Source organism: Ursus arctos, unplaced genomic scaffold (assembly GCF_023065955.2).
Source record: "Ursus arctos isolate Adak ecotype North America unplaced genomic scaffold, UrsArc2.0 scaffold_6, whole genome shotgun sequence".
NCBI lineage: Eukaryota > Metazoa > Chordata > Mammalia > Carnivora > Ursidae > Ursus > Ursus arctos.
In genome coordinates, this window is record NW_026623078.1 from 26193765 (window position 1) to 26207772 (window position 14008).

At 34.5% G+C, this 14008-nt stretch overlaps 1 protein-coding gene across 1 annotated transcript in view; it reads left to right on the forward strand.

Moving 5' to 3' along the window:
* The window catches only part of LOC130542959 (uncharacterized protein C8orf34-like), a 108992-nt gene extending 97578 nt beyond the window's left edge, over window positions 1–11414 (forward strand). Inside the window, exon 5 of the mRNA XM_057308163.1 lies at window positions 11313–11414. Coding sequence (XP_057164146.1) covers window positions 11313–11414 — 102 coding nt within the window. The remainder of the gene's footprint in view (window positions 1–11312) is intronic.
* Window positions 11415–14008: the final 2594 nt, after the last annotated feature.

A 14008-nucleotide genomic window follows, 5' to 3' on the forward strand; every position in this document is an offset into this window, starting at 1 on the left:
TCTATATTCTCCCCACAAAATATTTTTAAGTCCATGTATTAGATCTTCATACAGATTTATAGAATACAGAATGAGTGACTTTTTTCTTAATCTAACTTTTAACAACATAGTTATAAAACGAGTAACAGAAAATTTTATGCATCTCCTTTAGTATTCTGTCCTAAGATTTAGTTAGCTATTCTAAGTGGTTTGTTTATGTGACTTAAAATCCACTTAAGAGAGATATTGTTGCCTTAAAAAAAATTATTTCCTTTAGAGGAGAAAGTAGCCAAACTGATCGTCCCATAAATATCAACTGAGATGGTGGGAGAACAGTAAGGATTTGGTGTTGTTCCCAGGTTGCACTACTCTCCATGATTCATCTTCCATCGTCCCTTCTTTCTTCTTCCTCTGACTTTTTCAACTTCTTTTCCCCTTTGCCTCTAGGGAGAAGCCTCCAGTGGAGGACAGTCACTGAAAAACTACATGGAAGAAGTGAGTTTTAAGGTAGCCTCGTAACATAGTCTGAAATCAGTCTGTCATATAAGACGAATATTCACTTGGGCTTTCTCCATCCTGCTATAGGTTTTCCAGTCTATACCTATTCACTGGTCATGCCCACAAAAACAAGATAAAAAATAATATGTTAGCAAAATATTTTTTGGTCCTCGTTGATAGGGGGGTACTTTATAACAATTCAGTCATCCTGAAATTGAAGGCAAAACTGCACAAACCTAGGGCTATCATATATTTTCACTCACAAACATTTGTTGTTATCCTAATAAATGAAAAACATGTGCATAAAGTAATAAGACATGATCATTGCTGTTATGGAAAGAACAATCTGTGCCAAATTGGTTTTCATTCATGTGATAAATGCTCATCAAGGACATTACTTGTGCAGGCTATTAGGCAAAGTGCTGTCTTGACAAATAAAATATATGCTAGATTTTTGTTGGAAATCCGTTTAGACGTCTGGATTTATTTTGGAGATATCCAAGGGTGCTGTGTGTCACAGGATGTGTCTTTGGGCTGTCTGCAAATGGTATTTGGGAACTTGCAGATAAATCCGTGGATAGAATCCATAAGACTTGATCTGAAGCCAAACCACAGTGGTCACTAAATTAGATATCTGAATTTGTTGTAGGTGAGTGGAACTGGGAAATAGTTTGATGATGATGTCATGGAAGTACCAAATATTTGGTTTGAATATTGCTACTCAGAAAGATAGAATCTGGTTCTCTAAATATTTTATTCTTGCATGCATGCATCCATCCAAAACTCAGTTTGAGTGGCCTACTGAATGTGCCACTGAAAATTTATTCAAAAGAGCATATCCATACTTAAACTCACCCTTGCCTCCAAATACCACTTGGAGAGGAAAATCAGAGTGCCTAGCACCCCTTTAAGGCTCTAATTTCACTGGTTTGCCTGTTTGGAGGTGGTTGAAGTTTTGCCAAAGGCACATGGAGAAAAGAAAACGAAAGGAAATGACCAGGTTGATTGTCCGGGTTCAGGTTAGAAAAATCAAAATATATGGTGTAAAAAAATTGGAGGGTTAGAGCACCAACTTTAAATTTCAGTTTAATGAATTTGATGCAGAGATTGAGTAGAATACATTGAAACAATTAATGTTGCCAAAGAGAGGCAGACACTGTTTTCAATGTGTATACCAGTAACATTTCTCTTTAGGATTCTGTGGTCCCTGAAGCTCTTGGCTTCGGTGGTGGGACTGGGGGTGGTGGGCACCTCTACAAGAAGGGCGTCTGTTACCTGTTGTAATGCATCCTGTATGGGTCTAACACTGCTAGAGGAAGGGGAGAATTGAAATGCTAGCACAAGAAATAGACTGCATATAAGATGATGGAACTTTTAAAATAAATCATATTTTAATTTTGTAGCTCTTATCCAGGAAACAGATCTTTCTTCTCTCCATTATTATGAATGTGGAATCTAAACATACATGTTTCACACAATTGTGAATGTTCAGTGTGAGAACAGGGTTGGGAATTTGTGCCTTTTCATTGGAGGTTCTGGCAGGGCATTGCTCCTGAATGTGGTCCTCTGACGAGCAACATAGACAACTGGGGGCTTGGACAAAATGTAAAATCACACCAGATCCAGAAAATAAAAATCTGGACTCTAACAAGATCCCTCTGTGATTCAAGGCACACTAAAGTTCGAGAAGCACTGCCCTGAAGTGTTCTTTCAATGTTCTTTCTAGAGAGTAACTACATACATTATGGAAAACCCCCAATTTTTTATAATACAGGTAAAGAGGAAAATTCTATTAATAAATTTCTGAGTTTTATTTATTAATTTACTCTCAAGAACAAAATTTTTGTTGATTAGGGGTATAAAATCTCTCTAGCTTATGAGATTCATCACTGACTTCCAGTTTAGAATTACAAGTATGTGCGAACTGCCCATAAGCATTTTGGGGGGGTTCAGTATCACATAGGGTTTTTATCTAATATTGGTTGATATTAAGACTTTAGCTCTTTTTTAAACCAACAAATGATCATTCTTTACAATAAAACTAGAAATATGACCTTAAGTGGAGAACTATTAACTCATTACTAGTTGGTTTCTTTTTTGTGGACATTAATCCATTTGGCCTTTAGGAAATATATACTCAAATTCTTCTCCATTGAGAACATATTGAGAATGTGAGCCATAAAATGATAGTTGTTTTTTTTTTTCCCACTTGTGCTCTTATTTCACTTTTGCTCTCTTTCTGCATGTTAGTTGAATCAGCAAGCAGTAAGGAACAATATTTATACATGTTAGAAGCATTGAAGTTAAAACTGTGCTAGCAAACATTTGTTTTTATTTAGTATACACTAAAACTCAAATAAACCATAGTGTTTACATTTTTAATATATTTAACATTTCTTGTTAAAGTTTGGGCAACTCTTTGCAGATCAAAGTCTGGTTTTTTTTTTTTTAATTTAGTCTTATAATTAAACAGAATTATAACCACATGACGTTAGACAATATTGTTTAGACCTAAATCGAAACTAGAGACAATAGGGTCTCCTCTACAAAAGTTAAAATGGAATTTCCATTCTATATTTTCTGGTTTTTAATGTATTATTTTTCCAGAATAGGATTTGTATCTTTTTTGAGATTTTATTTGTTTATCTGAGAGAGCGAAAGAGAGCGTGAGCAGGGTGAAGGGCAGAGGGAGAAGAAGATTCCCTACTGAGGAGGGAGTCCGATATGGGGCTTGATCCCAGAACCCTGAGATCATGACCTGAGCTGAAGGCAGATGCTTAACCGACTGAGCCACCCAGGTGCCCCTAGAGTAAGATTTGTATTTTTGACCATATAAAAAATGAGATATTTTACAATAGTCTACTTTTCCTAATCTTCAAAATCATTCTTACGGTTAATTTCTTTTAAAGAAAGTATGTGCTCTTCACTTGAAAGACACTTCATAATTCAGGTAGGCATAATAATTTCATATTGCAGAGATTTCAGTTTCAAAATAATGTAAACATTTATTCAAAAAATCCGTATAATTTAGAGGAACTTACCAAAATCAAGTACCTCCAAAGCTTGATTGTCACACATTTTTATAGAGAAGCTAATCCATTTAAAATATCACATTTTCCAGGTGGATAATTGGAAAGCAGCACACTATACTGGCTAAAAATCCCCTAATCATGAGAAATTTATTAATTTACATATGAATTTATCAGAAAAGTATTGTCAATTTAAATGGTTGAGAAGCTATGAAGTACTGAAGACTCAAGTTAATGATTTTTTTGAAACTTTCTGAAGAGCAGTTTAGAGCGGTTCCCCACAGTTCAGGAAGTTAGCTGGTGAAGGCCGGAGGCAACATACATGGAAGCGTGAACTAACTCCAGGTGTCAAGAGGCAGCTTCGCAATCTGTAAAGGTGTCAGACAGAAAGAGAAGCATGTTAAGCGGGCACGCCTTTTCCAGATCTGTAGAGGTTGGCTTTGCCAGCTGTACCACCTGAACTGGAAAAGGGATCGTTTTTATGCAACAGAATATCTTAAAATCACTTCTCATGCCAGTTTTGGCCCGTCTTGTTTCTCCTGTGTTGTACTATTTGTGTGATCACTACTGTCGTGAAGTTCCTCCCAACTCTACTTCTGTGGAAAGTGCATGACATCATCCTATAATAAATAAGACATAATTAACTTTTTATCATGCACAGGGATTTACTTTTAGAAAAATTGATGTTACTATTGAATTATATGGTTTTATTCAGTTAAGAAACAAGGGAACAAGGAATTTTGTCAAGAAAACCCTATTTTGTCTTTGACATTCCTTAAGAACTAATACATATTGTTAAAAGAGTTACATTTTTAAAAAGTTATAACCATGGCTCTTAAACAGATATAAAATGAACACATATCAAAGATTTATTTAACTCACTCGTAAGGGAACCAGTAAAGTATTACAACCAGTTCAAGGGAGAATTTAAACCCTCCTTTAAATAAGGAATGCTGAAATGAAGTTATAAAGAGAGGCAAAAATTGGCAAAACTGACCAATAGCCATAGGGTAATAAACAATTACATTCAAATGGATGCAAGGTATGGACTAGAATCATTTGCACTACTATCAATGTCTATGAATTATGTAGTTATTAAACAGCTTGAAGTCAAGAAAAGACCCAGAGCCTCCACACAATCAGGTAATGAGAAGGACATGCTAGAAAAATGTATTGTTTTTCATTGTCTATACCCATAATCTTTCATCCATTTCAAAGGCTTACAATTTTGTCCTACAATTTTCTTGAAGAGAAAAGTCACCAAATGGAATGAATTAGGACATAAAATGGAGTGTGATCCCCATGCACAGTATAATATAGCAAATTTGTCAGATAAATTTATTTTAGCACCTTGCATTTATTTTGTAATATTTTTCACAATCTACCATTTATTTCTAACTAAATTATTGCCGTTTCTCTTTTCTTTTCCCAAATCCTATTAGTTCAAACTTACAGCTTCCTAAACTTATTACTTCCCTCTTCTTATGTCTTAATTGCCCTTTTACAATTCCCAAAAGAAATGGGCTGTAGAAGTATAATTTACTAAAAAATTATGGATTTCAGTCTGATAATACAAGGAATTTCATTAACAAATACAAAAAGAAAGATATTTTCAAACTTTACAGCCATACCTTGGTGATATTGTGGCTTTGGTTCCAGACCACTACAATAAAGCAAATGTTGCAATTAAGTGAGCCAAGGAATTTTTTGGTTTCACAGTGCATATAAAAATTATGTTTATAATCTACTATAGTCTATTAAATGTGCAATAACATTATGTCTAAAAAACGTATATACTTTAATTTGGAAACACTTTATTGCTAAAAAATGCTAACCATCATCTAAGCTTTCAGTAAGTCATAGTCACTGATCACAGATCTCCATAACAAATAGAATAATCATGAAAAAGTTTGGAATATTGGGAAAATTAGCAAAATGTGACACAGGGACATAACCTGAGCAAGGGCTGTTGGGAAAATGGTGCTGATAGGCTTGCTAAAGGCAGGGCTGCCACAAACCCTCAATGAGTAAAAAAAAAAAAAAAAAAAAAAATTCAGCATCTGTGAAGCATGATAAAATGAGGTGTGCCTGTATTAATTTGTGTGTAAGTTATATATGGAGAAATTCATTTTAATGGAAGTATAGTCTTAATTCTTTGTCAGTAGAAGCAGTCTATTAAATGTATCTGGAGAGGAGAGTAATTTTGTTTTGCTTTACATGCGACATGCCTCAGGGATTTTTATTTTATAGGGATCCAATGGTTATAGAAGTAAAATGAAAGTGATTAATCTTTTTTGAAAGATAGAAGCTGATGTTTTGTGCATTAATTTCATATTTAACCAAAGGGAGAGGAATATCTGTTGCCTCAAAATTGAAGTATCCAACGGTGAAAGTTTAAGCAGAGGAGCATTTTTTTTCTCTAAACATACTGAGCTTCCATGGCCACAGATGACATAAATCACTGATTGATTGCATTTAGAGAATCCAAAAATAGGCTATCCATGTGGAATAATAATACTGTTGAAGTTTATAAAGCACTTATTCTGTTGGCAGATAAAATGATATGCTGATATAGGGCTAGCAACTGTTTTCCATGCGATGCATGTTACTATTTCTCAGCACTCCTAGTCCCTGGATGTTTACATACTTATGGTGAAAGTGTTTTAGAAAAAGGATGAATGGCATTTCTTCTAAAAGCAACCCAAGAGCTTGCTCTTGGGCATATGAAACAGTTTGTGCTATGCTCAGACGTAGTTTAATATCCCTGTAGAAAAATTTTCAATAAGTTGACAAAGATGAACATGTCAGCTCTTGTTTTTAAAAATGTTCAAGATTTCAGCTTCCTGACCCCATCAAAAAGTCTTATGGGCTCAAGGTTGAACATACCTTGTATTGCCTGATGGCATTTGATGAAGCAAACAGGTGCATTGTGTTACTAATCGTATTTAAGGGAAAACCGGAGTAAAGCATTTAAATGATCTATTAACAGTAATATTTGTACTATCTCTACAATTCCAACAACTCAGCATTTTAAAGTTCTTCTCAAACTACATGTTTTATTGAGCTAATGTTCTATTTGTACTTTACGTAATTTGCAATAAACAAAAGAATAACTGAATGCTTATTATCTCTTGAGGAGTAAAGCCGTTAAAACTGGAAACCGATCAGTAGGATTGCTCAGTGTTCTGAACTATTGTGGGAAAAAGTAACACAAATGACTTATTAGCTATGTCTTTCCTTATGAAAACAGGTTTTAATATTTGGGCCCAAAAGGTAAATAACCAAAGTACCTTTTAAATTAAAAACATTTTTTCATGGTTACTTTAAAATTTCATGTTTTAAATGAGTAAGATTTGGCTATTTTAGCTTACAAAACCAAAAAGGTTATTTTTCATAGTTCTTTTTTAAACAGCAGAGATCATGTGTTCTATTTTTGATAAATTGTAGGAAGGTGATTTTCTTCTCTGTTACATGAAAAATTTTGAAATTATATTTCTGTTGTCCTCTATACTGCTATGGAGTTTTACATCTAAGTTGTTTTTTTTTTTGTTTTTTTTTTTGTTTTTTTGAGTTTATGCTGTTTCTTTGGTCGTGGCTCTGCAAGACCAAATCCAATAATTGATAAATTTGAGAAAAAAATAAGTTAAATTCTAAAAATAAACACTGATTTATACGTAAGTGTATATTCCAAGAATGACTCTCTTTATTTTTTCTTTGCTAACTTTCCCTACAATAGCCCATCTAGTACCTCTCACATTCTACTGGCTGTCTGAAGAATCTGGGCCTAGAAATTTGCCCCTCGTGAAATACTAGAGATCATATTATCCAGGACCTTCGCCCACTCCATTCCATCCCAAGAGGAGAAGTGACATGCCCTAAATTAACCTTGGTAAAAACAACTGTGACTCTGAACCCTTGAGGCAAGGACTTTTCACTGCAAAGGCCATCTCTCCCATGACAGCAATATACGTTTTTGGTTTTGTTTTTTTTTAAAGATTTTATTTATTTATGTGACAGAGAGACAGCCAGCGAGAGAGGGAACACAGCAGGCGAGTGAGAGAGGAAGAAGCAGGCTCCCAGCAGAGGAGCCCGATGTGGGACTCGATCCCGGAACGCCGGGATCACGCCCTGAGCCGAAGGCAGACGCTTTAACGACTGCGCTACCCAGGCGCCCCTGGTTTTGTTTTTATCTTTTCTAGTTTTTTGAGATGTAATTGACATACATCACTGTATAAGTTTAAGATGGTCCAATATACATATATTATGAAATGATTACCACAACAGGTTTAGTTAACATCCATCATCTCATATAGATACAATTTTAAAAAAATGTTCTCCTTGTGATGAGAACTCTTAGGATCTATTCTCTGGAATTTAAGTTTTAATCCTATTAACAGACTGTTTTCGAGTTGGTGGTGCTAAGAAAAAAAGATGTGCTTTTATTTTAAAATTGCAAGTCACTTAAAAATACTGTTTTGATTATTTTAACTTTTTAAGTAAGTCTTTTTATTTTAGAACAGTTTTAGGTTTATGGAATTGTTTGCAAGGTAGTGCAGAGAGTTCCTATAGACCTCTCACCTAGTTTTAATTATCATTAAGACCTCATATTAGTATATTTGTCACAATTAATAAACCAATATTGATACATTATTAGTGACTAAATCCATATTTTATTCATGTTTCCTCAGGTTTTTTCTAGTGCCCTTTTTCTATCCCAAGACCCCATTCAAGTCATCGTATTACATTTCGTAGTTGTATCTTTAGTATTTTCTTGGTTGTGACAATTTCTCAGACTTCCCTTGTGTTTGATAATGGTTACCATTATCAATACATTGAAGAATATTGGACATATATTTTGTTGATTGTTCCTCAGATGAGATTTGTGTGATATTTTTCTTGTGGTTAGACTGGGATGATATATTTTGAGGAAGAAAACCATAGAGGTCCGATTCCGTTTTCATCATATCCTACCAAGAGACCAACATGAATCATTGCTATTGATGTTGACCTTAATCACTTGGCTTTTGGTGGTGTTTGTCAGATTTCTCCATGGCAAAGTTACTCTTTTTGCCCTCCCTTTCTATATTGCACTCTGGTAGAAAGTCACTATGCACAGTGCGCACTTAAGGATTGGGAAATTATTCTCCACCTCCTTAAGAGCAGAGTATCTATACAAATTATTTGAAATCCTTTTGCATGGCATATTTAACTGTTCTTACCTATTAATTTATTTAGTTAATCATTTATTTTTATCAGAATGGACTCACAGATATTTATTTCATATTTCATAGTAACCCAGTGCTACCTTATTTATTTTGTTGTATAAATTGTGCTAGCTTCAGCCATTGATAGATTTTTTCAGTTGGTTCCTTTAACCCTTTGATATATCCCTCATTATGTGTGTGTGTGAGAGTTTGCGTGCGTGTGTATGCGTGTGTGTGTGTGTACATGCATATGTGAACACTTTCTTGCTTTCTGGCACTCCAAGATGCTTCAGGCTTATCTTGTATCTTTCCTGCCTCAGTCCTAGAATCAGTCATTTCTTCAAGAGTTCTGGCTCTTTCATTGGAGAATGGTATTAGGAATCAAGATCTGGGTGATAGTTGTGTTCGTTGCTATTGGGATGTCATTGCTTCTAAACCCTCTCAGCTACCAGAGCAGAGAGATATATCTGTATATAGTAACCCATGTATGTATAAATATCCATAAATATTTCTCTGTGTAGCCTTCTGTATATATAGTAAGCTAAACATGAGTTCCTACTGATGTCTCCAATTGTAACACATTATACCTGTATCAGTCTAGCTTTGCTTTCTATTAACTCCAGCTTCACCAGTGAAATATGTGGCTCCCAGCTTCTGTCATCCATTTATTTCTTTGTTCAATTCCAGAATATATGTATAGTAGTTTCAGAATTGTTAACATGTATATACATAGGGAAAACCTTTATCAATTAGTGTACAGTATTTGTGCATAGTTCTTTTTGCTTTTGGTTTTACAGACTCCACTCATTTTCAGTTACTTAGGTTAGAACCTTATTCCCCACATGTAACCTTCAGTTTCATTTCATACATCTGTAATGTATCTACTTTCTTTTTTAGTATTTTGCCTTCCATCTTGGGATCCCCCAACCTTCTAATTGATTTTTTTTGTTTGCTTACACTAAGTTTTATGCTGTTGTGTGAAGTTCTATAGGTTTTGACAAATGTTAGTGTTTTGTATTTACCATTATAATATCAGAATTGTTTCACTTCCCTAAAATATCCCCTCTGATTCACCTATTCAACCCCCTATTTCCCTCCCAAACTCCTGAAAAACTGTAACTTTTTGAGACTCTAGATTGGGACTAAACATCAGAGGTAACTGCCACAATCAAGAGATAGCAAATAGGATGTTTCTCTCATACAGGAATCATTTTAAGCAAAGTGGACATTCAATACTTGGTGATATCATCTTTCTTAGAAATCAGGAGTTGTGGGCCCTTATTTTTATCTTGTCAGTATTTGTTTGAACAAAATAAACAAAATACCTCAAGCTGGAGAAAAAGATTATTGAAAGAGGGGGAAGATGATGTGAATTTGAGAAGTCAAAAGAGTAAATTGACAGGTCATACTGATTTTGTTTGAACATTTCAAAATATATTTGAAAAGATTTTCTTACATCATGGCTCAATAAATTTGAAATTTAGAGGTAACAGAAGTTATCCATGTCTTTAGGGACTTTCCACATTATTTTTGAAGTAGGAGAATATGAAAGAGCAATTACTATGCAGTAATTATTACGTTGGTACAATAGGCACATAAAGGAATAGAGGAGTAGTTCTGTCTTCCCTGAAGAAGGCTTTCAGTAGAGATAACATCTAAGCCTTGGGAGAAGTGTTAATGTTTGAGACAGATTAATGAATGTAGGCAGGAAGTATAACATGCGAAAACATATTGGCAGATCGGACAGAATGACCAACCTGAGGAGCTATCAGGTAACTGTAGCTGGAGTGGAAGTGTTAGTTGAGGTGGGATGGAGATGGAAGTGGTGGTATAATGGGGTAGACACATATAGATCATAAGGGGCCTTGAGTTTAGATTTTATCCTAAGAATTATGAAGCCAATGGAAGATTATGAAAAGGTTATGAGTACATTATATGGCGTCTTCAAAAGCCCACACTGGCAGGAAACTGGTGGGGAGAATTACGAAGCAACTTGACCCTAGAAAACATCATAGATGGCTACGATTGCAGTCAGGGTGGGAGAAGATGAGGGTCTGCTTTAGGGAAATGACAGAAAGCACAGAGCAAGAAGGAAGTATGAGAAGTATCTTTAAAAAATAAGGAAGTGAGAAGAAGAAGAAGGCAGTGAAGTAAGTAGTACTGAAAGGTAAAGTTGAGAATGTTCTCTAAATCCTACAAATCTTTATTCTAATTAAAAGGAGTTTGAAAACTTTGATGGCAAATAGGCACATTTTGTGCAATTTTATACTGAATATTTCATTGTTGTATTTCTAAGCATAACTTGCCAAGATTTCCATAAAAATATTAATTCAGGAAGGAACAGAGTCTAGATATTTCCTCTTACTAAGATATTAAATTTTATTAAAAGGGGAATATAAAAAAATGAGTTCAGAATTTATGGCATGACTGACATGAAAATGAATTTAAACTTAGAACTCTTCTCCGTTGTGAAGAAATTCTTCTTCTTCTTCTTTGTTTTTTTTTTTTGGACATGTAGTTCATAAAGCAAAAGTATTCACCCATGTTGGTATTCATGATATCCATCTAGAGTTTAATCCAGAATGAACTTTTTCTTGGGCAGGATGAATCTTTAAAGCAATTGCAAGTAGTTCATCAGCCGTGGATCTTGCCAAGTGACACAGAAAGTGAAGGAGTAGAAGCAGAACAAGATAAACGTGAGTAGACATTGCTGTTTACTGACAAATTGCTCTTAGCCAAAGGAAATCCACAACGAAGGTATCTCCCTTTCCTAAAATTAAACGCCTGCAAAAAATTCAGGCTTGTTTAGGGAGACCATGGAAAGATATGCTCTCCTTCAGGTTAAGTCTTGATTCAGTGATGTTTTCATTGTGGTGCAGAAGCTGCAACCTGACCTTGCAAAGAGGGATAGGTAACACCTCAAAAGAAGGAATTATTCTTTCTGAAGACCAGCACAGAAAGTCCATTTGGAATGTGAATCTTTTATAAATATTGTGGAATTAGATCAGTGATAATTTGTGATTATTAAACAATTTTAAAATATGTGAAGTTCCTCTCATAATTTATTATATGTGAAATTATCATTGTTGGTTAAATGAATGAGTGCATGTACATAGAAACTCTTGTAAGCTCACAAAACAAATTAATATTATAGAATTTAAGACAAATAGAACATATAGCTCTTGATCTAAATCTCTAGATTATAATCTTAACAAAGGATGGATTACTCTACCTTAGCATGACACAGTGCGTGCTTTCTAGGGGTTTACTGACATTGTCAGATATATGGGCTCAGCAATCCAGATGACAGGTTGGAGTCTGGACTATATAGAAATAGCATCATTAAAAAAATAACATATCAAAATTTACTGTTTTTAATCAATGGTAGCCTGCAGAGAGAAATAAAAATTGTAAATGATAATGTAGCTCTCATGATAATTGGTGTGAAGTGATTACTTAAAAATTCCCCTAAGCCATAGCTACCAGGAATACCTACTATGTTATACAAACATTATGATTCCTTACCCAGGGGGATCCAGGAAATTACTCTTCGGGATTAAAAGGCATTTAAAAATATTCTTATTCCATTTCCATAACTGTAGGCTTACGTGTCAGAGGGAGCATAGACAGGAGAGGCACGTAAGACAGAGTGCTCAGGTAAGAGGAGGCATGTGCCAAGAAGTGTCACTTGGCTGGCACATTCAGAAACAGAGAATAATATGGTGACATTTGATAGATTCGCTTTGAGGGAAACAACACCTTCCTCAGACAACAGCTGATAAAGGCTCAGAAAGTAGGCTGTACTTTAAGCAATTACAAAAATAAAGAGAACATTTTGAAGATCTTCAATGCAAGCGATCCTGAGTAAAATGGTCTAGGAAAAGAGCAGCATGGACTACAAAGGAGAGAATCCTCCAAGTAAGAAAGAATTAATAGTAGCCCAAAGCTTTTATGAAAACAAATGCAAACACACTTATACCCGCTCCCTACTCTCCACACATTTAAATATACATAAACACTATTCTACACTTCGGATTTAGTCGTTTTCACCAAATTCTTTTGAATCCTTTATAAATTTTGTGTTTTAAAGAAACCCTTCAAGGTAATGTGTATGTGTTTTGAATAAATGCAATATATATACAATTTTGCTCTATCAGAATCAACGCATAGGTGCCCAGAGTGAGTAAGTCCAGTGGGACGCACAGTATGTTAATTTTATGAGTATGCTATAACTTATAATGAACTATAACTTAAAAGCAAGAACATAATCGGTCAAAATAGTGTATTTAATCCATGTGCAAATTTAGACTTATTTTATCCCTTAAATCCAATGCCTCCAATTAGTATTCAGTCTAAAAAATAGCTTAAAAATGCAAAGGAGATTAAAAAAAAAATCCCCAAAACTTTCTTTAACCCTTGTTGTCTAATCATATTGCCTTTCTGCATATACTTTCACAAGATTTTGATAAATTGCAATAATCTCCTCTTCCACTAGGATGCAAAGTTTTTGAAAGAATCTGTTTATATATTGACAAACACAATAAGACCTCAATAAATATCAGAATAACGAATGAATGAATATATTTCTTTGATTCTTTCTAATTCACTTATCAAGACAGTTGGAAATTTAAACATATAAAATAAATAATAATTGTGACTGAATAATTGCCATAAAAATTATTTACTGTTTTTAAAATTTTAATATTGGATTTATAGTTTAGTCATGGCATTTGCCATATGGTCTATCAATCACTCTAAGAAAGGCCATTCGTCAACTCTTCTAACCAGAGACCTAGAACCAAAAATATTTGATTTCAGCAGTGTTGTACTTGGAGGTGACCCTTGACAATGGTAAATTGTTTGAAATAAAATCAGGGTTTAAAAATAATTAGGTAGTAATAAGAACCATCTGGAAATGGAATGCTAGCTAGCATTGTAGCCAAGCTCATAGCACAGAGATGCAAATTCTTCTCAAGAACAGCATCCAACATTCAGGTGCTGGGACAAGTGTAAGATGGAGCCACGAAGGCACTAACATCTCCACTAAACTTGTACTCAATGCATGTGGTGTGTGAAACAGCTGGCAAGTTATGTAGAGATCATCTACCTCTTGATTTTCTCAGTGAAAGAAAATTAATGACATAAATATATGTGAGCCCAACATCTGATTTAGAGTCTAGAGGCTCATATATTAGAAATTTATGAGTGAGGAAAAGGACAAGATTCATCATTCCAACAGTAACACCTGTTTCTTGAGTCAGCTTTCTATAAATTATACCTAGGTAATTTTGTAGAATT